The 27,646-nt window shown below is 45.3% G+C and overlaps 1 protein-coding gene across 1 annotated transcript; it reads left to right on the forward strand.

Annotated features, from left to right (window-relative positions):
• FBP1 (fructose-bisphosphatase 1) lies at positions 1-27,646 on the forward strand. Its single transcript, XM_060100789.1, has 7 exons — positions 1-357; positions 10,828-10,990; positions 14,277-14,369; positions 20,644-20,784; positions 23,716-23,853; positions 25,556-25,675; positions 27,254-27,646. Exons 1-7 carry the CDS (start codon positions 188-190, stop codon positions 27,443-27,445), a joined length of 1,017 nt encoding a protein of 338 aa, XP_059956772.1. The 5' UTR covers positions 1-187; the 3' UTR covers positions 27,446-27,646.

Here is a 27,646-nt window from a genome sequence, read left to right on the forward strand (position 1 = left end):
GCGGAAGTGTTCCTATGGGCGGAGGGCGGTGACCCGCGTCTATAAGCTCCGCGGGACACCCCGCTGGGACCGGGCCCACTCCGAGCGGTTGCTGATCCTCGGAGGCCGTCGGTGTGCGCTCCAGCCGCGTCCCACCGCGTCCCGCCGCCTGCACCTGCCGCCCAGCGCTCAGCAGCCCGGCCACAGCATGACGGACAAGGCGGCCTTCGACACCAATATCGTCACCCTGACCCGCTTCGTCATGGAGGAGGGCAGGAAGGCCCGCGGCACGGGCGAGATGACCCAACTGCTCAACTCGCTCTGCACCGCGGTCAAAGCCATCTCCACCGCTGTGCGCAAGGCGGGCATCGCGCACCTGTGAGTCAGGCCTCTGTACCCCCGGACCCCTCACCTTGGCCGCGTCCTCTCTCTCTGGCAGGGGATCTGCCGAGCAGTCCGATGTCTGATCCTCTGCCCCTGCTGTCAGTCTCTCTGTCTGACATCTGGGACTCTCTCACCCTCTCCCTCCCTCCCTCCCCCTCTCTCTGCCCCTCTGCCGAAGCTCAAGCAGCACTCAAGCCTAGTTCCGCCTTCCATTAAGCTTCCCACCTGGGGGCCTGTCTCACAGTCCACAGCTGCATCCATCCTGCAGCCTGCTCCCCTGGGCTGAGCAGCCTGCCTTAGCACCCCTCTGGCTTTCTCCTGATGAAATTGGCTGGCCAGGTGGGTACCAGGCCTGACTGCCATACCCATCCTAGCCTCAAACAGGAAAGTGCTGGCCCAGGTGCCTTCCTTTCCCTTTCTTTTCTTTGACCTCCTTCACTCCCTTTGGAATTGGGGTCCCAAGTCAGGTTTCTAATTCAGTATCTCCTTGACCCTAGACAAGTCCTGTTAGGAGCAGTGGGTGGAACCCCCACTAGGAGGAGGCCCTCTGTCTAGAGCTTTCAGGGGCGGCAGTGCTGGTGTGCACAGGGCTGCAGGAGGTCTGGAGTGGGGCTTGAGATGCAATATTTCTAAGACGTTCTTCTGTAATAGGTGGTGCTGAGACTGCTGGTCCGCAGATCACATTGTGTTTAGCAAAGCAATCACAGGACATGGGGAATCAGAGAGTACCTTCTTGTGTGGCTTGTTGTAAGTAACACAAGCGCCCTTTGGTTTATTCTGGTGTGCACGAGCATTTTATGTTTCGACTGGTCCTCAGGATAGCTGAAGGGTGCCTGGGTTTTCAGATTGCCCACACTCCTTCCTAATATTTCCCACTCTTAGGAACACCTTAAACATTGTGCACCGTGCTCTTAGCTGATCTGAAAAAGTATAACCCCTGGAACCTAGTTTCCTTTTCTGGTCAGCTCTTTGCCTTTGGTCCCACAGTATGGCTTGGTAGAGCTAACTCTTTTTTTTAAATTTTTATTTTATATTGGAGTATAGTTGATTAACAATGTTGTAATAGTTTCAGGTGTACAGCAAAGTGAGTCAGTTATACATATACATGTATCTATTCTTTTTCAAATTCTTTTCCCATTTAGGTTATTACAGAGTATTGAGCAGAGTTCCCTGTGCTGTACAATAGGTCCTTGTTGGCTATCTATTTTAAATATAGCAGTGTGTACATGTCAATCCCAAACTCCCAATCTATCCGAGCTAACTGTTAAGGAAGGAGTGTATCATCACATTTATTTTCAGATGTCAAGCAGGGATGGCCCTTGCTGGGAGAAGGATTGGGACAGCACGTTAGGAAGGTGGTGATTCCATTACTATTTCACCTATGGTCCCTCTTAATACATTTCTAAGGAGACTGTGCTTTAGGAAACACACTCAATTAAAATCTTACTTCAAATTTAATTTACAGTAAGTAAAAGTGTCCAAATAGCTTTACCTGCTTTTGAAAACTAGGGGGCTTCTTCAAAAAGAGTGCTTGTCATTTCTTGTATTATTTAAAAATGTGTCAGCACCTTTCACAACCCCAAAGAGACTCAGAAACAAAAGATCTGCTTTGAGGTGCATCTTTCCCACCTTTTAAGTAATGTCAGATAGTGGGACCTTAGGTAGTGGGATTTTGATAGTGGGACCTGGACAAAGGGTGCTAATGTAGGCTATATAAGTTATGTATATTTTACACTAGGTACCTGTAAATACCAGGTTAAAAAATATTGTTGTTGCTATAATTATAAATTCCTTAATAAGTTGCACTCAACAAACATTCAAACCACTCAGAAGAACACAACGGGAAAAGTGAAACACACCACTACCCATTCCCTGGGGTATGCACTATTCATAATTTACTGGTTATTTTACGAGATACTTCTTTTTTTTTAATGTCTTTTTTAAAAATTGGAGTATAGTTGATTTACAATGTTGTGTTAGTTTTTGGGTGTACAGCAAAGTGAGTCATTTATACTAGATACTTCTTTATATTAATATAAATTTATACCTGGATACATACTTCCGTATGACTCTTTGTAAATAGCAAACAAAATGGAACACACTTAACATATTCTTCTGCAGTTTGCTGTCATTATTCAACAATATATATATTCAACATCCTTCAATGTTAGGACATGTAAATCCACCTCCTCCTTTTTAATTGCTGCATTGTGTTCCACTGCATGGACATATCATGAGCTATTTGACATTTCCCATATGTTTGGGCATGCCACTGGTCTTTGACTATTTCAAACAGCATTGTACCTGTGAAATGGGTGTTGATGCATGGCCATGTGGGTGGCTGACAGAGGAGGACTAGAACCTGGACATTAAGTACTCCTGTGGGAAATTAAGTTTGACTGTCTCAGTATCACATGTAGTTGAACAGGGGGCAATAAGACAAGATCTTAACCTAAGCCTCCAGATTACACTCATGACTTCGATAGCCTGGATGAAAAGGCCAGCATGCCTGCAAATAACTTGTTAGTGCTGTTGACTTGCCCTAGAAGGGCATCTAGCCAGAGGAACAAGATGATTGCAGATTGCAGGAACCTTGCGGAACCAGATTATGGAGCTCAGCCATGACTCCTCATCAGGGACAGATCAGGAGTTTAAACATAGAGCCTGGAGAGCTCTCTCTCTCTCTCTCTCTCTCTCTCTCTCTCTCTCTCTCTCTCTCTCTCTGTCTCTGTCTCTTTAGTTCTAGAAGAGACTGAGAGATGAGAATGATACAGAGGTTATGCTGTAGGGAAAATATTACAAGTATAGAATTATAAAACAATAGAGATCTGAAAGATACTTTACTAGAGGTATCAAAAATATGATGTGGATGCAGAGGACTGTGGAGTATCAAGATAGGCATTTGCAATGGTCAGGAAAAGATGGTCATAGGCTTGATGGCTGGAGAGCATTTTAGGCTGGGCCATCATGTGAGGAAATGTACAAAGTAGGTAGATGTTTCTGGAAAAGTTGCTCATTCAGTTTGACTGAAGCCCGGACTACTTCAAGTAATGTAGTGGTGGGGCATTTGCGGGTGTTAAATTGTGGGTGCATTGGGGGAACATCAAATGGCAGGGGTGAATACTTTATATTTGGGGGGATAAGCAAAGGGGAGAGGTACAGGTTTTTGAGTGGGGCAGTGGAATGAATGGAGATTCATCCGGGGCAGGTATGGCTGGAAGTATAGAGTTAAAAGAGAGAAAGCTAAGACATGTGGAACACCAACTGAAGAGGGGAGAGGTGAGGAAAGCAGCATTCAGAGCTAGGGGATTAGAGGGGAGGAGGGGGAGGACCTGGGAGAAGTCTGGGTGGGGATGGGGGAGAAGGACAGCAAGGGAGCTTCTCAAAGAACCCTGAGAGCCATTAACAACAAAAACAAAAACAAACAAAAACGAAAAAACACCCCCCCCCCCCCCCCCCGCAAAACCCAGAATTCCAAAGGAGGAGCTGAGTGTTAGAGGCTGGAGAAGGGTAGGAAGATGGTGCCGACATTTTGGTGATGTGGAACTTGAGGTGTTAGAGGGCCATACAGCTGGAGATGTTGCCCAGGCTGCAGTTAGTTGCGACAGTCTGGAATTTGGGTGTGAAGAGCTGACTAAAGATTAGGCCACTGGATTTTGGCACATTCACCCTCAGGCAAGAGGAAGAGGAGAAGAAAATTAGGACCGGGTTTAGCAGAACAGGAACATGCAAGGCTTTAAGAGCGCTTTTTTTTTTTTTTTTTTTTTTTTTTTTTTTTTTGCGGTAAGCGGGCCTCTCACTGTTGTGGCCTCTCCCATTGCGGAGCACAGGCTCCGGACGCGCAGGCTCAGCGGCCATGGCTCACGGGCCCAGCCGCTCCGTGGCATGTGGGATCTTCCCAGACCCGGGCACGAACCCGTGTCCCCTGCATCGGCAGGTGGACTCTCAACCACTGCGCCACCAGGGAGGCCCTAAGAGCACATTTTGGAGAGAGGTGGAGCTGGGCTCAAATTCCTGCCTCTGCTATTTAACTTCTGGGAGGATTTAGGCAATTGGCGTAACATCTCTGAGCCTCAGCTTCCCCACCTGTAAGATGGAGACAACTGTTTTTTTAATCCTCAAAGAGTTGTATGTGGAGGAACTGAGTTCATTAAATTGATACTGTCATCATTGTTTTCCTAGGTTGAAGCTTTTTGTTTCTAGGAAACAGATAGCTCTATATTCTGCTTTTCATTCCTTAGTAGTTGCCCACATGCATTTCAACAGGGATATATTCCAGGCTAGAATATTATATATTAGGTGACTTTGCTCCCTCAGATTGGTCACCGGAAACTTCCCATCATGCTCACGTGACATCAGGAAAACTTTCTTGTAAATATGAGGTCACTTCTGTTGTTTGGTGGAAGAAAATAATAAATAACTTTAGTTTTAATTTTGGAATTACAGGTCAGTTAACACATACTTGAGCTTATCTTCAAGTTTGCAGAGTTTACAATCTTAAACTTCTGGAAATTTTATCATATGTAGCTTATATTTCTTGAATTATCATCTCCATATTACCAAAAAGGAATTGTAACTTCCTTTCCACACCAAAAGCATAGCCAGCCACATACCATCCTATTTGCTCATTTTGGGCTGGCATGAACTCAAGCCAACGTTGGGGTTTGTGGCCTTTGAAGCTGTTCTGGTTGACACCTCTTCTTCAATGTATAGTCGTCTCTAGGTAACCACCAGGGGTTGGTTCCAGAACACCCAGGAGATACCAAAATCCGTGAATGCTTAAGTCCTTTAGGTAAAATGGCTGAGTACAGTCCGCCCTGCGTGATCTCGGATACAACTAACTACGGGTGGAAATTCGCAGATGCAGAACCCAGGATACCGAGGGTGGCCTGTTTCTCATCTGACCTTTGGATGTTCTGGGCTAGGTGAATGGTTGGCCATTTACTTCAGAATCAATCAATAACAAGTCATGAGTTATTTGACTTCACTTCGACTTCAGTGATAAGGATTAAATAATAATCTGCCTCCCTTTTTCTTCTAAAAATGAGCTCCTCCACTTGGCTCTCGTGCATGCTGTCTAAAGGGCGGCCTGCTTTACACTGCCATGCTGACATCAGAAGGAAAAGGCCTAGTTAGTTAGCAAATCAAGGAAGTCATCGAAAGTTCTTCCCTAAGTGTGGCCCTGGCTCTGGTCCTTGTGTCTAGGGATCTGCTTCAGAAATGTTAAAGGAGCCTTTCCCCTGACCATCATTAATTGCAGACTTTATGGCTGTGAAATGGCTGTAGAAACTGTATGCAAATTTGAAAAACCATGCTAATATTTAGTCCAAATATCTAAGGATTTAAAAATACTGGCCAGGGCTTCCCTGGTGGCGCAGTGGTTGAGAGTCCGCCCGCCGATGCAGGGGACACGGGTTCGTGCCCCGGTCCGGGAAGATCCCACATGCCGTGGAGCGGCTGGGCCCGTGAGGCATGGCCGCTGAGCCTGCGCGTCCGGAGCCTGTGCTCCGCAATGGGAGAGGCCACAACAGTGAGAGGCCCGCGTAACGCTAAAAAAAATAAAAATAAAAATAAAAATAAAAATAAAAATACTGGCCAAATTAACCTATCCTTCTAAAGAGTTTCCCATCATATGAATTAAAATGACTTAACAGTGGTTTCAAATTTTCAGTGAGGTTTTTATAGGAAGCCTAAAAGGAGATATTACAATACTCGCCCTGTGGTGTGGCCAAAAAAAAAGAAGAGATATTACAGACAGCAGCTTCTCAAATTGATTTTTCTCCCCAAACTCCAGAAAGAAATTTTGTGTCTCTGGGGGCTGAAAAACAAACAGTCACAGGGGCATAAACCCTGACAGCATAGACCACAGGATGCTGTGCTGCCCTGAACAACTTGGGCTGCAGGGCCAACTAATATGAATAAAATTGAAGGGACATATCATAAGCATCTCAAAAGAAATAATATTCCCAGGGAGACTTCAGTCAAAGGTGAACTTTGAGCACTTTCTTTTCTTGTCAGTTAGTTACCTGTGACACTGTTCTGCATTGCCTGTCTTTCCAGAAGCTGCCTGAAAAACTGGTTTAGAAGTCATTTCCCCTCCCCTTCATCAACCAACGTGTACAACCAACCTGTGGGCTCCATTAAGAACAATGATGGCTGCCATTGGCTGCTATGAATCAGGTGCATCACGTGGGTTAGCCCTCACCCTTACAAAGCCTGGAAACAATCAGGGAGCTGAGACAACTTGATGGAAGTCATATAATCAGTAAGAGGAAAAGCAGAATTTGAACCCAGGTCCCTGGTGCTGTGTTCTTGTCAGGACCCACCTTGCTTCTCAGCATGGTTGTATTACTGCTGCGGGGAGTTAGGGATGGAAGAGAATGATACCATTTCTTGTTCACTACCTTGGTGCCAGTCTCTGTTCTAAGCCCTTTACCTATGTCAACTCATTTACTCCCCCTCTCTACATACTATGACATAGATACACTAAATTCCCATTTTACCAAAGATCAGAGAAGCTAAGAGATTTGCACAGGGTTGGTTAACACGTGGCAGAGCTGGGATTTGAACCCCCAGGGTCTAGAGTCCCAGCCCATGGAGGAAAGCACCTGATGATGCTGCCTTTCCCCACTGCTCCTGCGCGTGGCCATCGGGTTATACAGTAAAGGCTCTTCTTCTATCCTTTGGGGTCTTTGATGGAATGATGACTGATCAGAATGCAGAACAGTATCGTTTCTAAGGGATTTTCTGAAAACTTATGAAGAAAATAAACTCTATATGCTCTTCAGCTAATTAGTTCCTTGAGGATTTTCTTCTGTCAAAGTTGTAGAAGCCTTTCCTGCTTCCGGCTTTTCATTGATCCATGGAATGTGTTCCCTCGGGGGTCTTGCTTCCCTTCTGGGGGCCCCTCCTGAGGTATCTTGGGAGAAGCCTGACTGAGCGTTTGCCTAGTCCGGACTCATCATCCCTGGGCCGGATGACACAGGGCTGTGTGAGAAACTCCTCGTGTCATGGCTAACTTCCCGTGCTAAGGTGCAACGTACAGAATCTGAGGTGATTGGGTATAGACTCAGATATTGTCACTATTGACATGGCAAACTGGGAATTCATTCTCCTGAATCCTGTTTCTACCTTAGAATCACTTTCCTGGGCCTTCTCGAAGACTTTCCTAACACAAGGTCTCACCAAGGGAAACCCTCCCAGAAGATGACCTAGAAGAGTTATAAAGTGCCTGAATTTTGAATTTGAGGGTCCCAGAATCATCTATCTCCATGTTTTTTATGCTTCTCAAGCAACTGGAGGATAGATGGGGAAAGGTCCTTCTGGTTAGAACAGAGGAGGGACCCTCCATGGGAGTAAAGAGGAGGAAGGAGGGGTGACCACCTAACCAGGCAGGGAGGCGGAGCCATCCAGTGGCCTGCATGGTTTGGCCATGAAGATGGCCATTTCAGTTCTGGTGTGGTGAGTGTCCCCTACAGTGTTCATCCTGCAGCTGTTATATGGCCCCTCCCAACTCCCCGTGGACAGGTGGTGCCACTCTCTGTGACCCAAGGGCAGGATCCACCTCAGAATCTTGGAACGGCAGTGAGGAACCTGGCTGGTGGTCTTGGCTGGACATTCCAGCTGCCCTGATGCTGATGGTAACCTCTTGTAGCCCACAGCATGGGAAAAAGACTTTGAGGTTTAAAAAGTTACTTATATAAATGTGCACAGAGTAACTCCTCCCATTTGGAAATATGTGAAAAACAAACTCCCTGTTCCTTTGGATAAATTACTGACCCAGAGCTGTTCTTTGGAATCATTACTGGCTGGCTTATTTGGGCCTTTTAGGGCTTTGTTATAGCCTCATTTTTGTTTGAAAAACATTCAAAGTATCCTTCAGCTGGAACTGCTCCTTTGCAGTGAGACCTTCCTTGACCATCTAAACCCCTTGCCCTGCCATCCCCCAGCATCTTTTTTCATTTTATTAGAGCACCTGTCACTATCCAACATTATCTTATTCATTCAAAAGCACTTGTTTCTTGTTTGCCTCACTCACTAGAATATAAGCTCCATGAGGGCAGGGATCTCATCCATCTTGCTCAGCACTGTAACCCCAGCACTCAGCACAGTGGGGACAATAGATATTTGTGGAATAAATGATCACTCACACAGGCCTCTAGGAAGCTTTTGAGTAAGAGGAACTGAGGCCTGACTGTTCTTCACTTATCTCGCTGAGCCAGATACCCAGAACAAAGTGTAAAGTAGGCTTTTCCCATGCCTGCCTCAGTGCCTTGTCCACCTGTCCCAGCCTCCCAGGCCTCCCTGGAACTGTCCCTATAGGCCGGTCCCTCTGGGGACTGTGCCAGTGGCTTCCTCCACACTCCAAGGTGTGGAATGACCTTGAAGTCTACCGCTACTATACTTATTCCTTCAGGCTTGGGTTTCTCTTCTCTTCAGCGGATGCTTTTCAGCAAGTATTGCTAGAGGGCCTACTGTGTGCTGGAAGTTGGGCTACAGTGGGGGAAAACATACCCTCTGTCCTCATCCTCATGGAAGTATAAATTAAACAACCATGCCAACATGAAGATGATGAAGCCTGGGGGATCTTGAGAGCCCCCTCCCCTCCCACAGTATTGCAGATCCCTAATGAGTGCTCCCTTTAGCGAGCAAACAAGGGACTTAGCATGAGGCGTGAAGGGCTGTGCTAAACGCTTTGTGTATGTGTGATAAGTGTATAATCCTCCAACAGCCCCATGAAGCATCATTACCCTCCATGGTAAAAGGAGGACTCAGAGAGAGCAGGGGACTTGCAGAGCTGAGGGCTGAGCCAGGTCTCTGCCGTGAAGCCCATGTTCTTTTCCTTCAGCGTTATTCACCCTCCTGAAATTAGTAGTGACTTTAATGGTGGAAGTGTCAGGCTAGGAAGGAGAGCCAGCTGGTGCCCGCAGGGCCATTGAAGAAGATGTAGGCCATTGAACTGTTGACCCCTGCCAAGCCCTAGTTCCATCCAGAATTTGGCTGCCTTCTTTCTTCATCAGTGTCGGCCTCACAATTGAAATGAGAAAGGGACTATGTGGAAAGAGAAGTGAAAACCCAGCTGCAAGTCTGATAGATCCCTTGGTCTTCTGCTCATGAAATAGGAGTGACATGATGAAAAGAAGTGGGAGGAGGGCTGGAGGGACAAGACGCTGTTTTCCAGGTGGGCGAGGGAACGATGCTGAAAGAGGCAACACTGGAGAATGGGCTTGATGATAACTGGAGTTACCTCCTGGAGTGTCAGGCCAGGCGAACCGTTTGGGTTCAGACAATTTCTGATGTTGGCTCAGTTTTGTCCAGCAAGAGATGTGCAAGTTATGTTTAGGGAAAATGCGTTTTCAGGAGTTGAGCTGTGAATGCCATGACAATCAGTCCCCAGGCAAGTGCTCCCAGCAATCTCAGCCAAGGGTGCCATGGTACCCCTTCTCTCCCATTCTCAGCTGTTTGGTGGTATCTTCAATGCTCCTATTCTTTCCCTTCCCACATCCAGTCTCTTATCTTGTTCAGTGCATCCTTTTTCTAAAACATTTCCCCTCCTTTCAGTGTTGTTCCTACTCAACCCCAGGCTATGACAACCCTCCTCTTCCTTCATTCTAACAAACTAGGCTCCATTTTGGACCAGCCGCTTGGATTCTGGAAGCTCCACAATTACTGACTTGCAGATACCTTGAAAATAAAGTAAGGACTGCAGACCTCCCAGTGCCTTCAGCCCCTAGGACTCCTGCCAGAAGCAGTGAGGTGCCATTAGGAGAGGCCTGGCTTGGAAGTCAAAGTGAGCTTCTTACCTCTGCTCTGCCGCTCCAGTTTAGAGAAGCCCATTGGTGTCTTGGAGTGAGCATCCTCCTCTATAAAGTGGGGTAGTGGGCTCTGTCAATATTTCTTTTCTTTTAGGGTCTCATCAGCTATAAAACCATAGATTCCTTGGCTTAGTTTCCCTCTCAGGCTCCTTCCCACCCAGAAGGTTTCTTTGCTTGCTGTGTCTGTCAACTGATTCATTATGCATTAGCTCATGCATTTGGGAGTGAAAATTGGTTCTTGGGGCAGGTGAAAAAAAGCCAATCTTTTTGGGTGTGAGATATATGTACATACAGTGCATAAACAGATACACACTATATCTGCAATATTAAAATTTCATGGGGGAGTGTGTTAGGGAAAAAAAACCTCCTTAGGGGCCATAATGAAAAAAAAGCTTGAGAAACATCGATTTAACCACAAAGGTGTGCTGGGTACAATGATAGGCACTGGACAGGTGAACGACAATATCTCCTTCCCTCCAGGAGCCAATCCAGATGGATGACCATCTTTCTCATTCTACTTCTCCCAAACCATGTGTCTTCTTTCCTTCCTTCTAAATCTTACCAAATGCCCTCTTTGAGTGAGTTTATAGATGCATTGACATATTCTGGTGGTCATGGCTTATATTTTTGTATCTTTTCTTCCCTGTAGCTATGGAATTGCTGGCTCTACCAACGTGACGGGTGATCAAGTGAAGAAGCTGGATGTCCTCTCCAATGACCTGGTTATTAATGTGTTAAAGTCATCTTTTGCTACCTGTGTTCTTGTGTCGGAAGAAGATAAACACGCCATAATAGTAGAACCTGAGAAAAGGGTGGGTCTGCTCATATACTACTGAGGATTTTAATGTAATCATTTTTCTTTCTGGCTTCATAAATGACTCCACTTGTTCAGCCAAGCTGGATTTCTAAGACACAACCTAGATCCCTCCTGAACCATCAGTCATCATTTCACAGATTCCACTTCACTGCCATATCTCAAACTGTCCTCTCCTATCTACACTTCCACCACAGTCCATGCCGTTATCATCTCTCCTGCATGCTCATACATGGGAGAGACTCAAATATACTCATACTCATCTCCACTTCTAACTTTTTATTGTCATGTTCAAGCCTCTTCAAAGTCTGGCTCTGTTAACTATGTCCTTTCATCCACCCAATTCCCAACCTTCATAACCAACCTTCCTGCCAATCTAAGCTGTTCATATCAGTGATTCATGCATTGGAATCCATTGGAATCCTATTAATCTTGTTACCAAACTCAGGACTCAGGATGCTCAAGAATCCAATACTGAGAGACAAGTGTTGGGTAAAAGGAAGGATAGCCTTATTGAGGAAGCCAGCAAACCTGGGGAGAAGGTAGACTCACGTCCCAAAGAACAAACTCCCTGTGCTGATCTGGGGGCAAGAGTTTTTAAAGGGGAATTTCAGGGGTGTATAAGCAGAGGGAGGGGGCTACATGCAGAACAGCACAGTTAGCTCTGATAATCATCTTGAAATTGGCCATGTGGTGGTCTGATCAGTGTCATCTTGATTGTTTTAAGTACAGCTAATCTTCAACTGACTCCTGGGTCAGTTTGTTCCCATCTCCTTGAGGCCAGTTCTTAAAAAGAACTGTGTAAGATGGAGGAGCTTTTGTCATTTCTAGTCTGGTCATCATGTAGTTAACTTCTCCCACCTGTGGGGGATTCAGTATCTGCAAAACAGCTTAAAGGATATGGCTCAGAATATTATCTATACCCCATGAGGAGGAACTAAAAGTTCCTGAGTTTGTTTAATGACTAAACTATTATTATTTTGTCTATTTGATTGTTTTCCTTTGTTTTTTCATTTTCTCACTTCTCTGGTTAAACTTATTCTTTGGCTAAAGTTTTCCTACAGACAAGAGGCAGGCAGAGGACATCGGGGTGGGGGGAATCTGTCTTAAGAAAGCCCTGTAAGGTCCTGCTCAGTTATGGTCTGATTGCTTCTTGAGGGTAGAGAATGAATTATATTCTTCTCTGTATCCCAGCCTCTAGCACAACATTGTAGGGGATCAACAATAAATTATTGTTGAAAAAGTGAATGAAAGAGTATATCCAGCTTTCACTGAACAACAAAAATCATGTAATAATAATAACAAAAAAAAAACCCGGGGCTTCCCTGGTGGCGCAGTGGTTGAGAGTCCGCCTGCCGGTGCAGAGGACACAAGCTCGTGCCCCGGTCTGGGAGGATCCCACATGCAGTGGAGCGGCTGGGCCCGTGAGCCATGGCCGCTGAGCCTGCGCGTCCGGAGCCTGTGCTCCACAACGGGAGAGGCCACAGCGGTGAGAGGACTGTGTACCGAAAAAAAAACAAACCCATTTGAGATGGGTTACTATCTTTCCCTGTTTGAGATGAACTGGGGACATGAAGGAGTAGGATGAGAAAAAAATCAATCAGAAGATGAATTTAAAGAGACTGCCTGATATCCAGTCTCACCTTTGTAAGAGGGATGGGGAGCCACATCTGATTAACTTGTTTTACATCGTTCTTAAAATACACTATGTGTCAGATTCAAAGCTCATTTTGTTCTCTGCTGGGCTTCTGAAGGTACTTGGCAGTTTTAGGCATGTGGACTGAATTTGTTGTTTAGTATTCTCTATTGGTCTGACTAACTTCTCTGACTACAGTGTGCCTTCGTGGTAAGCATGTTCCTGTTTTCCTGATGACAGTTTCTCCTGTGTCAACCAAGGTGATTTGTTAAGAGCAAGAGGTTAGGGAATCAAAGAATTGCTTTAATTTGATGCAGAAATTTAAAAACCACCTCTTTTTTTTTTTTTTTTTTTTGGCGGTACGCGGGCCTCTCACTGTTGTGGCCTCTCTCGTTGCAGAGCACAGGCTCTGGATGCGCAGGCTCAGCGGCCATGGCTCACGGGCCCAGCCACTCCATGGCATGTGGGACCTTCCCAGACCAGGGCACGAACCCGTGTCCCCTGCATCGGCAGGCGGACTCTCAACCACTGCGCCACCAGGGAAGCCCAAAAACTACCTCTTAAAGTGGCTAATTTGGAGGTGGAAAATCTCCAGTGGTGTGCTGGTAAACTGGCTCTCTATTAAAAAAAAAACCCTCTGATTTGTAGCACTTGCCACTTTCAACTGTGCAAATGGTCCCCCAGAGTTGATTTTAAGCTACCGACATGACATCACTGAAAACAGACTTGGGAAGAGATGTGCACCATTGGCCCTTGAGAGCTGACTCCAGCCAGCTCCCACATACCCCTGAAAATCCTGTCCAAAGAATGAGTCTTTAGTAGTCCTACAACAGCTGAGGGTTATTTCCTTTGGGAATTACAGTAGGGATATGGTTGAGAACTCTGTGCACTGTAACCCCAAGCGTCATCTATAAGAACTGCATGAAAATATTCTTAGAGATCTTAATGTTGTCTTTGCTTCACCTAAGATATTACGTTTTGCCCTTATGAATAAAGTTTTGTTTCTCTTCTTCGTTTGACTGCCAGGAAACTCAAAGCAAAATTATGATTCATTCAAATCAATGATATAGGAAATTATTACTTAATTATATGTATTCCTCACCGTCATCTATATCTATGCCTCCTATTCTAAGTTGTGTTTTCTCTGCCTAATGATCTTTTGATATATATTTGTTGTTATTTTCACTCTGTATACCACCTCATACCTTCCCTGACAGAGTATAAATAAGACACATTTCTTGAATTTTCACCTAGATTCCCTCTTTTAACCCCTTAGCGTATACTCTTTATTTTGTTACAATGTGTTCTTTTTTGGCTGCATTGGGTCTTTGTTGCTGTGCGCAGGCTTTCTCTAGTTGCAGCGAGCAGTGGCTGCTCTTTGTTGCAGTGCACAAGCTTCTCATTGCGGTGGCTTTGCTTGTTGTGGAGCATGGGCTCTAGGTGTGCGGGCTTCAGTAGTTGGAGCATGCAGGCTCAGTAGTTGTGGCGCACGGGCTTAGTTGCTCCATGGCATGTGGGATCTTCCCAGACCGGGGATCAAACCCATGTCCTCTGCATTGGCAGGCGGATTCTTAACCACTGTTCCACAAGGGAAATCCCAATGTGTTCATTTTAAATGTAAAGTTGTGTTTTCTTTTTTTTTGCTCAGGGTAAATATGTGGTCTGTTTTGATCCTCTTGATGGATCTTCCAACATCGACTGCCTTGTATCCATTGGAACCATCTTTGGCATCTACAGAAAGGTAAAATGTAATGGATCAAGCTCCTGGTTTGGGACCAAAAGGAGAGTTAAGGTTGAACATCCAGTCCTGTTTCACTATTGGTGGCACAGCCAGAATGTACATCATGAAACCTTGTGAGGCTTGAATTAGGTTTATATGTCAAGTTCTGGCTTTTTCCAGCCTTAACTGCATAGTGAAAATCTATTAGGTTGTTAAAAGAAAATGTAGTAAAAGGTGGGTGGGAAGAGAAAGATATTTTACTCTTTTAACTGCACCTTGCTTTCTTTTGTGACAGAAAATAAAATTAAAAACAAAAGAGACAGTGTAGGGTAGCTGCAATGATGTAACTATGTGAACTGAGAATTGTGAGAGTGTGACAACAATAGAGAGTACTTATATCAAAATTTTCCTTTAAATCCTCTAAATCAGGGGTCTGCAAACTATGGTCTCCCTGGGCCAAATCCAGCCCATTGCCTGATTGTTATGGCCTGTGAGCAAAAAATAACTCTCTTGAATTTTTGAATGGCTAAAAAGAAAATCTAAAGAATAATATTTCATGACCCATGACATTTATATGAAATTTAATTTTCACTGTCCATAAAGTTTTAATGCCATATGGTCAGCTTACTTGTTTACTATGTTGCCTTTGGCTGATTTTGCACTGCACAGGCAGGGTTAAGTGATTTTGATAAAGACTGTGTGACAGTAGAGCCTAGAATATTTACTATCTGTTGGTTTATGGAAAGAGTTTGCTGACTCTGCTAGAAATTATAGAAAGCACACTGGTACAGTGTGGGGGTCCAGGCTCCTGCCCTGGGTCTTTTCTACTTGGGTGACCTGAGCAGGTAACTCTACCTCAAAAGTCTCTCTTCCCTTCTCTTACTTTAAGTGTGTGTGTGTGTTTGGGGGTGGAGGGGGGCGGTTTGGTGGAAGTGCATTCAAATATATACAAGTGAAAAATAGAATGAATAGCCATGGGCTCATCATAAAAAATGATGAAATCTAAAGTATGTCATCTTGGCTTCAGCCTTCTTGTTTATTTTAGAAATAAAACCTCACAGATGCCTTTGAGGCTGAGCCCTTTCCTTCATCTTAATGGACGAGGTGGCTAGTTCAGCCAACCTCTGAGGTTTCCTATTCTGGGATACAGAGGCCATAACTTAAGAAGTGAGACCGCAATTTGTGCTTTGTTTTTCAAAGTGACTTGTTGTCTACTATTGCACATAATCTCCTTTCAAACATGGGAAGTAGGACCACCATGGGACAGTTCTCTTTCCTCACTGAAATGTATCTTGCGTTTGTCTTGGCTGGGAGGCAGATCAATTTGAGTAACTGAAAGGTCTAATACTCATACCAGAAAGACAAAGGTAGTAATTAATCTGTTTTCCAAGTCACACCATGAAACATCCCATTCTTGTTATAGACATGGAGGCATGTAATTTTACCTGCAAGTTATCAGATCTATGTAGTATAGCTAGAGAACTTTGCAGCAAAAATTCTTCATGTAGAGGAAGACTTCTGGTAATGACTCAACCAAAGCTAAAGCAGCACTAATGTTTGCCAGCCCCAGTTTCCACCTTAACCCCCCAAATAAAGACTCTTTTTAAGGGAAAAAAACCTAGAAAACTGACACTGGCTATCAACTAAAAAAAAAATCAAAACAGCCTGCAACAGGGCTTCCCTGGTGGCGCAGTGGTTGAGAGTCCGCCTGCCGATGCAGGGGACACGGGTTCGTGCCCCGGTCTGGGAAGATCCCACATGCCGCGGAGCGGCTGGGCCCGTGAGCCATGGCCGCTGAGCCTGCGCGTCCGGAGCCTGTGCTCCGCAATGGGAGAGGCCACAACAGTGAGAGGCCCGCGTACCGAAAAACAAAAAACAAACAAACAAAAAAAACAGCCTGCAACAGCAACTCGAATTACAAATGCTAGAACAACTCAACAATGAGTCTCCACACTCTTCTCAATAAACCTGAAGTGACTCTCTTAAAAGACCGAAAGAGGTGTGATGAGTGTCACATTCCCTTTAAGTCACTTCAGTTTTCAAAAGCCTTATTGATTGTTTGAGGATTTATGGGGCATAAATATTGACCGTCTGATGCTTTAAAGGAGACCTTTCCTGCTTTCTGTAGCGCTGAATCTGGGCTGGAGTTCAACTCTCTGGTGCACCCGCTCAGTGGCATAACATTAGTTGGTAACTGGAACTCGGAAACAGTGATCTGGTCTTGCCCACATGGTGCCTGGAAATAGGCTCCAAAGGGATCTCTTAGGGCCTGTGGTCCAGTGTTTCTACGAAGTTCCTGCCACAGCACCTCTGGAAGGGTCACCCCGCCTCTGGCTGGAGACATTCAGAAAAGGTAGATTCTAGAGTGTTTGTCCAAATATTGGGTCAAAATCTGTCTCCCTGTTGCTCATATGGCCTTTTGGAGCATCAGAAAATAAGACTCTTTTACATGCTTGGAAATGGCTTTTTTGCCCTCCCCTCCCCTTCTTTTAAATCTTCTTTAAGTTGAAGATCTTTCATGTGAGATGGTTTTTCGACCTCTCTAGTGTGGTCACCCTCTATTGGATACCATTCTAATTTTCAACACCCTTTAAAAATATCCAGTCCCCACGACTAAAAGCAGAGTTTCAAAAGTGCTCTAGCAGCTTCAGAATCCAATTCACTTCCCTTAACTGGGCACAGGGAGATGTAATAGCCATATGGAATGTGGTTTCCTGACATTGATGCTTACTAGCTCTGTGGGACCTTGGGCAAGGTAACCTCTTGTTTCCATATCCATAAAGGGGAGATACTGAAAATTAAGCATAACGGCAATGAAAATAGTGCCTGGCACATAAGAAGTGCTCTATAAATGGTAGCTATTAATATTGCTTGTCTTGTTTTTTGTATTAAGATTCAACAGAGAGTATCACAACTCAAACTAGCTTGAGGGAGGAAAGAAAGGAGGGAGGGAGGAAAGAAAGGAGGGAGGAAAGGAAAGGAAAATTATTGGTTCATGTAACTAGAAAGTCCAGTGGGTAGTACAGCTGCATTCAAGGACTCAGACGACATAAACAGGACACACTTCCTCTCCATCTCTATTGCTCCCTCCTCTCTGGTGGCAAAATGGCTCCCAGTAGGTCTGGGCCCACATCCAATCCTTTCAGCAACTCAAACAGAAGATGCAAACCTCTTTTCCAACAATTCCAACAAGAATATCATCTCATTGGCCCTGATTGTCTTGGCTTAGGTCATGTGTCCATCTCTCAACCAATCACTATGGCCTGAGGCATGCAGTGATCTGATTGGCCAGACCAGGGTCATGTGCTCACTCCTGGAGCTGAGGGCCATGGGGGTAGTATTTTGAGGAAGGTTAAGGTGCAATTATCAGCAGAAGGGTGATGGGTGCTAGCCAGGCAAAATCAATGGATGTTCACTGCAGATTATAAATGCCTTGAGAACAGGGACCTTCTCTTGTGTATTTTTTTGTCTGCTAGGCAGCCTGGTACAATAGTAAGTGAACAATATTGGCTGAGTTACTGGAGACTCTGCCATATGCCCTATGAGACCTTCTAGGGAGGGTTTGGCTGCCGCTCTGAGGGAAGACCATCTGATGATATGACAGCCCCACCCCACTTCTGCCTGATTTTCTCCTCCACAACCTCAAGTCTCCAGAATCCATGGTGTCTTTCATACTCTATATGGAGTGATGTGGATTAAAACACCTACAGCAGGTGGTGGCCTGGGATAAGGAAAGGTAGGGTCCAGAGGCTTTTTAATTTTCTCAAGGGCTTTATGCACATTGGTCCATGAGCATCCACATGAGACTGTAATGGATTCCCTTGGAACAAAGGCATTCATTGCTGAGGGTTTGGAGGAGGGAATTCATGCATCAGAAAGGGGGTCGGGGTAGAAAAGTATTCCTCCAAATTAATGACTAGATGGAATTATTTTGTCTTTCTTTTGAGTATATGGATCATAGATAATGTTATCATTTCTTATTCCATGCAAGGAAGTTGAAGGCTGAGATTATTTGGTGACAGTGTTTCAGTGAAAGGCTCTCCATCCTTGTGCCACAGACAGACGTGGGTGGTTCTGGATGAGGTGAATCTCTGGGGGACTTTTCTTGGTGGAGAACTGACTACTCCAAGCCTAGGGGCTTCCAGTCAACTTACTTATTTACATGTTGTCTTTGCCTTATTGTGTGCTGCACTTTCAGGGTTAAGTAGTTATGACAGAGGAAGCGGTTAGAGCCTGACTGTTTTCCTCCCACTATGTCACTGGCTTTGAAGGAAGCCGGTTCCTTTTTCAAGGTTGTACACTGGCAACATTTGGAGTTTGAGAAACAACTCAGATTTGTGATACTGTGTTTAGTCTGTGTTTAGCTGCACTGCACTACCCTGTGAATACAAACCAAACTAAATTAAATAACTTGACACAGCCCAACCAGCCAAGCAAGCAACCAACCACCTAGATGAAAACTATTAAACACAAAGATTGGAGACAAAGGGAAAATAAAAGAGAGAAATGGCTTTTGTGACATTTCCTTTTTTTTTTCTCATTTTTTTTCATATTTTATTTTATTTATTCATTCATTTTTATTGCAGTACGTGGGCCTCTCACTGCTGTGGCCTCTCCCGTTGCGGAGCACAGGCTCCGGACGCGCAGGCTCAGCGGCCATGGCTCACGGGCCCAGCCGCTCCACGGCAAGTGGGATCTTCCCGGATCGGGTCACGAACCCGTGTCCCCTGCATCGTCAGGCGGACTCTCAACCACTGCGCCACCAGGAAAGCCCTGTGACATTTCCTTTTACAAGAGTAGTTCTTAAGCTTCAGTGCAAGAGTCAGCTATGGTGCCTGGTAAAATACAGATTCCCAGGGCCCACCTTAGAAAGTCTGACTTAGTAAGTCAAGGCTGCAGCCCCAGAATTGCATTTTAAATAAGCACCTCAAGTGATTCTGATGTACGTGGTCTCTGGACCACACTTTCAAAAGTTATAGGAAGAAATTACCAGGAGTGTATTTCTTTTTTAAAATATTTATTTATTTATTTAGGCTGCACTGGGTCTTAGTTGTGACACGTGAGATCTTTAGCTGCGGCATGCAGACTATTAATTGCAGCATGCGAACTCTTAGTTGCGGTATGCAAACTCTTAGTTGTGGCATGCATGAGGGATCTAGTTCCCTGACCAGGGGTCTAACCCAGACCTCCTGCATTGGGAGCATGGAGTCTTACCCACTGGACCACCAGGGAAGTCCCATACCAGGAATGTTTTTGCTGAGATGACCTCCATCTCTGGTATCATGATATAGATAGATGCCCTTACTTATTCTCAGCCCCTGGAATCTGTGGCTGGGGAAGGAATAAATGAAATTGGCAGAAACTGCCCATTTTCACTTGTTTAAATTCAAGTAGAGAATATTCAAGCTGAAAGATTTGTTTGAGGCTGTTTTGAGAACCATAGGAGCCAATTGTCAGGTGTTAAGAAGGTAATCATCAGTTAGTAATCATTGATTAGGAGCCATGCCCTTAAGTTTTTCCTTTCCTTAGTATTAGAGAACAAATTGAGTCACACGACCAAGTGGGCTGTGTTTTTAATGAAAAACAAAGAAAAGATTAGAGTACATGTCATGTTCTAAATGTAAGTATTGTTTTATTAAATTTTTGTAGTTGTGTGTGCGGGTGCATGTGTGTTGGTACTGGTTTGTGATGCAAAATGTATTTTTTTTTACTGTGGGTCATGGTCAGAAAAAGGGAAAGCATTTGCCCTACACTGTAACAACTCTGGAGAGAGATTCTCAGTTGCTGTATTTCTGAGAATTTCTTTGATGTGTGAGTATGGACCACACTGCTCACTGGAGTATGTGCTGCAACAGGCAGGAGCTCATGAAATTGATTTCCTTACCAGACCTGAAGCCCTGCAGCCCAGTTTTAATTTGTTTAAATAAAGATAGAGTAGGCAGGGGAAAGACATTGATGACTGTAATAAGATTAAATTAGTAGAAGCTGGCAAGGAGGCATGCTCTTTTTTTGAGAGTGATAATGGAGAGATGAGGGAATATCAAATTAGTAAAATTGAAGGAGGACCCTGATTGGAAAGAAGGATCCAGATGCAGGAAGTTTGGGGTTTGGTGGGAAGGCCGCTGTGGTAATATAATCAGGATATTACTGATGTGAGGAGGAAGGCCTCTCTGGGAAGATGCCCTATTTCATTACGAGAGCACCTTGATAATGCATCTTGCTAATGGATGAACTGTAAAAAGAACCACAAAACAGAACACAACAAAAACGTGTTTTTTTTTCTTTCTTGTCCTAGATTTCAACTGATGACCCTTCTGAGAAGGATGCTCTGCAGCCCGGCCGGAACCTGGTGGCTGCCGGCTATGCACTCTATGGCAGTGCCACCATGTTGGTCCTGGCCATGGCGAATGGAGTCAACTGCTTCATGCTGGACCCGGTGAGAGACCCCAGGGGAAGCTGGGTGCTTTGCTGGTGGCTGTGAGTGAGTGTTTAGTGTGTGTGTGTGGGGGCGGGGAGCGGCAGTACCTAGAGGTGGACAATGAGGCCCATGAAGGGGCAGAGATGATGGGTTGGGGAAGGGGGGAAGGGAGATGGAGGGACCATCATGAGAAGATTATTGAGGTGAGAAATGGTGTCTGTCCCGAGCATAAGGAGTCTTTCTTCCACGATGAATTCTTTAGAGTGGACATTACTCAGCTGACTCAGATGCCCACTGGGCTGAGCAGGCCACACAGATGAGTGGAGTGTGCTGGGAAAGGATGGTCAGGGTGGTGGCGGGGCATTGGGGAACTGGGGAGGTCTGGCAGTTGCTGCTCCTTGGGAATAGCGGCTCAGTCTTGCCAAGGCTTCCAATGTTTCAAGAAACACTGGATTTTTAGAAAATGTAATGTTTCTGGATGTGTAAAACACTGTGCTAGCCAACTAAAACACGTTTGTCGACCAGATGGGGCCTGTAGATGGTCTGCTTGCCACCCACGCTATCCATTACTAGCTTATTTTCCTGAGGTGAATGGGTGTCCCAGCTGAAGCAGTGGACCACCTCATTTCTTCAAAATTAGCTCTGAAATTCATTTGATGTGCACGTGCACGCAAACCTTCAGTGAACCCTTGTGGTTTTGAAAGGCTTTGCCGAACTCAAGGAAATGAAAATAAAGAAGGAAATGAAGATAATTCCTCAGTCTGTCCAACTTATAGAGAAAAACGCCCTCGGGAGTTCCCTGGTGGTCCAGTGGTTAGGACTCGGCGCTTTCACTGCTGGGGCCCAGGTTCAGTCCCTGACAAGGCTAAGATCCCACAAGCCACATGGTTCGGCCAGAAAACAAAAAACGAAACAAATTCCTCATGGAGAGGAGCCCAAGGTGCCATGAAAAGTATTCATTAACAATTTTTTAATTTGTGGATAATTTCTTCCACATGTGTATTAATTGGAGTTCTTTATTCTGTTAGATGACAGTATCGACAGAGCAGATAAATTGAGCAAAGAAATCTCTTTACATAGTTGGCATAACTAAACCCACCATTGAAATGGACTCCATAGAATCATCTTCCGTAGGTCGGCACATTCATTGTGCATTTGGTCCAGTGTCCCGAGGGAAAAAGAATTGAGGTTATAAATACCTTTCAGTTTTAGAAATGTCCTCAGATGACATTAATGAAACTACTGATTTGGTGCTTTTTGCTGACAAACCGAACACCAGGTACAATCAGCTGCTAGAATCCTGTGAGGGGCCGGTTGCTGGTGGTGGGGCCTTGAGGTTTGTGGGTGGCGGGTGGGATAAATCAGAATGTAGGCTGCCTTTGTCACCCGCACGCTTGCACAACTGGACTTTGCCTCCTTGGAAGCACCCGTGCTTAATAAATCAACAAGGGTAGGGAAACAGCACAAGTGTAAGCCTCCAAAGGAGGTGATTTCAGGGTAAAGTAGTGGCAGAACCCGAGCGAAGTTCACTCTGAACCCAGGGTACAGTTTGCGAAATCACTGATGTTTTGGATTTATCCTCTCAGCAGGCGTTTACCGCTTCCCCAGACATTCTTCTGGTAACTTCTCTGTTACCTTTCAGTTGATGGATGTGTAGAAAACATGAAACCTCTTCTTATTTCCAGATTGCAGACCTTGTGTCCAGGAGTAAGTTTCTGTGTGTTTGATAGTCTTTTGCCCTCCTCACACTTAATGGCCAGTGTTTGGAGGCTGCGCTACCCCCTGCTGGCTGACCTCCCAGATCTGATGAATGCCTGCAGGGTGGGGGTCAACTTAGTGCTTTCTTTTCATTTTGGCTGACAGTGTCCGCTAAGAAGACCACAACAGCTTTATTTGCATTTCTAGATGGCTTTAAGGTTTGAAAAGCTTTTCAGTCTCTTTCTCACATACAAGAGACTAACCTCCTTCACAACTAGGATGCTCTGGCCAAGTACCAGGGTGGGGTGCCTGCAAAGCATGGCTTCATGAGCACCTGTTGTGTGATGGCTTCATTTTCCAGACTTTTACCAAAAAACCATAGAAGAAAAAAAGAAAAGAATCACTCACAATGATACCTTTCAGTGACCACTGTTAGTTCTAGTCTCTTTTCTCCCCCTGCCCTCCTCTCTCCCTCCCCCACTTCCTCTCTACTTCCAACATGCTCCATATTGGCAGGAACCAAGCTTTGCTACGGGAATAAGTGGCTGGGGAGAGATGTGTCCAAGGTGGGACCTCCCTTCTTAACTCTGTCTCCATGGAGCAACCTCCCTCCCCAGATGAGCGGAGCCTCACTCACTCTCTTATCAGGGACGTGTAGGAGCCCCAAACAGTCCTCAGTCCAGAGCTATAGGAGTTATGTGACACCTTACTCCAAAGTCCGAATCTCCTTTGAAGAACCTAAGCCTTAAAGGCATCAGCTTAGCACTGGGACTTTGTGGGAGGCTGAGTTCTGAGAAGCACTCTGTAGATCAGTGAGCAAAGGCACCGGAAGCTATATATGCTGTGAATCGAAACTCACGGTGCTCGGGTAAAATGACATCAACATAGAAACGAAAAAATGGAAAGCTAAGAGCAGCCATGAAGACTTTGGTGTAACTCAGCTGCCCATCTCTTGTGATATCCTACCTCCTGTCTGCACCAAATTTTTTTTTTTCAAAGGCATGGGTGTCCCAGGCCAAGGAGAAACTCCCTTGCTGGTAATCATTTCACAATGTTACAAATATTGAATCATTATGTTGTACACCTGAGAGTAACCTAATGCCATGTCAATTATACCTCAGTTGAAAAAACAAAAAAATAAAAACCAAGGTCTTTGTGCTGAAGGACACACGTGACCTCAGGCCTCACGCCACCCCCTCCCACAGGCCTGAAGGAGACGTCATGGCTCCACCTTTCCTTCCTGTTTCACAGGCCATTGGAGAGTTCATTTTGGTGGACAGGGATGTGAAGATCAAAAAGAAAGGGAGCATCTACAGCCTCAATGAGGGCTACAGCAAGGACTTCCACCCTGCTGTCACGGAGTACGTCCAGAGGAAGAAGTTCCCCCCAGTAAGTGAGGGCTGCGGGGTCGGGGTTGGGGGAGGGCCCCTGAGTTATCTGTTGATTCATGGTCTACCCTGGAGAGAAAGGCAGCAGGGACAGAGGCGGGTGGATTCCACTGTGCTGGGGACTGGAACCCCTGCCCTGAGACACCAACCCCGTTGCCACTTTCTCTTGGCAGAAGAAAATCAGGACTGTGAAGTCCGCCAGATGAATGAAGTCATGGCAGTAAAACATGCTTCACTGCTGGGGTCCCTGATCCCAGTTGGTACGAAACATGGTTCTTGCACCCCAGGCCCCAGCCCTGTGGCACCTGAAGGATTTCTATCAATCATCTCTAGACTGAGAGCATCCATCATGGCATCTCTCTAAAGAGGCTACCAGTCACTGAACACGAAGAGAAGAAATGGCTGTTTGTAGAGACGGTTCTATGTAGGAATATCCAATCCGGTCCTACTCTTGTTACTGAAAGCTTAGCCTCTCTGTACACACCGGTGCCGAATCAAATCTCGGAGACAAGAGTTTTGGGTGAAGTAGAGAAGGATAGCTTTATTGCTTTGCCAGGCAAAGGGGGACACACTGGGCTCCTGCCCTCGAAAACTATGTGTCCCAGGGACTTCCCTGGTTGTCCAGCGGGTAAGACTCTGCACTTCCAATGCAGGGGGCCTGGGTTCAATCCCTGGTTAGGGAACTAGATCCTGCACGCCACAGTGAAGATCCTGCATGTCGCAACTAAGCAGGCATGGCTAGAATAAATATTTTTTTAAAAGTTTTATTAAAAAAAGAAAGAAAACGAAGAAAGAAAACTATACCTCCCACCCTGGGAGGATTTGATGAGTGTTATATAACAGTGGTTCGAGGCTGGGGTCTCTGACAAGATTAGGGTGTGAGCAGGGCCTGCCCGCCTTAATCTCGTCTCAGGTGGTTTCCTAATCTTGACGAGCTTCTCTGGTCCCTTTAATCTTGCCTCAGGTGGTTTCTTGGCCGTTCCTCCCTTGATTAGCAACTGTTTAAATCTGCCCTTTGGAACTCAGGGAAGGTCATGGAGGCTGGAGTCTTGCCTACAAGAAATGGGGGACAAAGGGGCCTCCATGCCTGGGAGCCCCACCGGGCCTCACTCAGTTTCACTCTTGCTTAATGCCATTGAAGGCTGCTGTGTTCTGAGGAAGAAGCCCAGATGTTGTTAGTTTGGCATTCAGGGCCCTCCAAGGTGGCCCCAGTCTCTCTCTCCAGCCTTATTATCTCTCCTTCCACCTTTCCCTAGAGATCCCTTCCTGCCCCCAGCTGCACCAGGCTCCTCCCAGGGCCCAAGGCAGACTGCATGTGCTTCTCTAGTTGCCCCACCTTTGGCTGGGCAGTTCCTGCTCCTGCAGAGATGAAAACCCCACCCTTGCCCCCTCTCCTTAGCTCTGCAAAATCTTTCTTCTCCTTTGGGGTCCTGCTAAATGCCTGCCCCACCCCAGAGCCTGAATCCACCACACCCTCCTTAGGGCCTCCTCAGGTAATTTGAGTTATTGTAAGATGTAAGAGGCTGTCTCCATTATTCCATTTTCTGCTACTTGGGGACAGAATTTTCATCACATTTCCTAGCACAGCCCCAAACACACACCTTGATGGTGCTCTGTTTGACTGTTGAATCAAATAAGCATAGAGGACATGAAGAGAGCGCTCTCTTCTGTAACCCTAACTATTGCTGGTCTTAACCTTGTAGGACAACTCAGCCCCCTACGGTGCCAGGTACGTGGGCTCCATGGTGGCTGATGTTCACCGCACCCTGGTCTATGGAGGAATCTTTTTGTACCCAGCTAGCAAGAAAAGCCCCAACGGAAAGGTAAATAAATCCCCTGAAGAGTGGTTGAGAAGCAGTGGATTTCATCTGCAGCCTGGGGGATTGGACTGAGAAAGAAAGAAAGGTCATGGTAGCTGTTATGCTCTGCAGTAGGGTGCCAAGGATATCTGTGGCATATTCTTTTCTAGATTAAAGGCTGTCCTAGTTAAAGCCAGGCAATATCAGCTAAAAATGATCTCTTGAGAACCCTTCCATTGCTAAAGATAAGTAATGATGCTATGGTCAGAGGGTACTAAAAGTACTTCCTGCTTCCAGTGGATACACATGGTTTGGCTTGGGCAAAATGAATGCCATTCATAAAATGAAATGAAACAGTCCAGCCTCATTACCAAGGCAGCAAATCACATATGCATCCCAAACAGGTTTTCTTTGATTGTTTTCAAAAGGCATAAAATTGAAATGACTAGTGAGCTGACATTTGCTGCTTAGAAAATGCTACCTTTCTAGGGAAGGAGAGCATCTCTGGGGACACCTAGAACTTTCAGGTAAGCTGTAACTGATGCATTGGTCTCATGCCCACAACCTTCTTACAAGCCATGGGGTGGGCTGTGCTTGTCATGCTGGAGAAGGGACACCCACTTTTCTTCGACACAGAGGGACAGTGTGTTTCCTTCTCAAGTATTGTCCCTTTGTTTTTCCCAAAGGACAGACAGGTTTTTCTTATTTTATTTTATTTTTAATGTGAGAGAAGGAATAGGAATAATCCCCATACTTAGAAATGGATGTATTTCAGATATGCTCAGATCTCTGTTTATGGCATGTGGCGTCCAGTTCACTGAAAACATTAAAACACCCACTCTTACCATAGTCACCTACCTCGGGCATCCCAACCTATGTGATTAGCCTGCTTTATAGCGCTTTTCTCTAATGCCTCAAAAAATTGTTCCTTAACACAAATATTGAGGTTCCTCCTTTTTCTTTTTTTTTCAGTTTTGAAAATCTGACCCTGACACCTGTACGGAAATAGAGTCAGGAAACACCTGCAAAAAGCTGTCTACTCAGTAGGCAGACTGCATGAAAATGCATACAATAAAAAAGTTAATATTTAAAAGTAAACGCCAAGATGTATAACATACTAAATCCCAACCCTCAAGCCTTAGGAGAATTGTAAAAGGAATGTGTACAGAGTTGCAAACAATATTATACTGTTTGGAGGAGCCAGTCTGCTTTCCAGATGTCTGCAGCCAGACACTACCATGGACTTTTAAATGCTTATAGAATAGGCAAAGCTCCATCCAAAACACACACAGAATCACTCATTAGGTCCAGTTTCCGTGCTACAAAGAGAAGGGAAACATCGGTTCTGCCAAAATGTCATTCGGTCCTGAGCCCAGGTGGTCTGCCTCACATTTGCATCAGGCAATCTATTGCTGGTTCTTGATGGATGGCTTAATTTAACCAAATGGTTAAATTAACCATTCGGTCTTAGATGCAACCTTGTGATGGAAAGTTAAGGGAAAGTATCAGTTCATTTGATCAGCTCTGCACTATTTTGCTATGAAACAGATCTCTTTTCTGTGTAATCTATTCTGTTCTGAGAATGCTGCTCTTGTTTTCCAGTTGAGACTATTGTATGAATGTAACCCCATGGCCTATGTCATGGAGAAGGCAGGAGGATTGGCTACCACGGGGAAGGAAGCTGTATTGGATATTGTTCCCACTGACATCCACCAGAGGGCGCCAATCATCTTGGGGTCTCCTGAAGACGTGACTGAGTTCCTGGAGCTATATAAGAAGCACGCTGCCAAATGAAGCGCTGGCCTTGCCCACACCAAATAGAATTGCCTTTTATCTGGACCTTTGATCTCACAGGGTGCTACCCCATTCTGACTGTGCATCACATATTCCTAGACACAGAAATAAAAAATATGGATATTTTCACCATCAAATGCTGTGTAATGCCTTATGCTGCCTAACCAAAATGCTATCTCAGTAATGCCACAGATGGTCATG

The sequence above is a fragment of the Mesoplodon densirostris genome, chromosome 6 (genome assembly GCF_025265405.1).
Source record: "Mesoplodon densirostris isolate mMesDen1 chromosome 6, mMesDen1 primary haplotype, whole genome shotgun sequence".
Taxonomy (NCBI): Eukaryota; Metazoa; Chordata; class Mammalia; order Artiodactyla; family Ziphiidae; genus Mesoplodon; species Mesoplodon densirostris.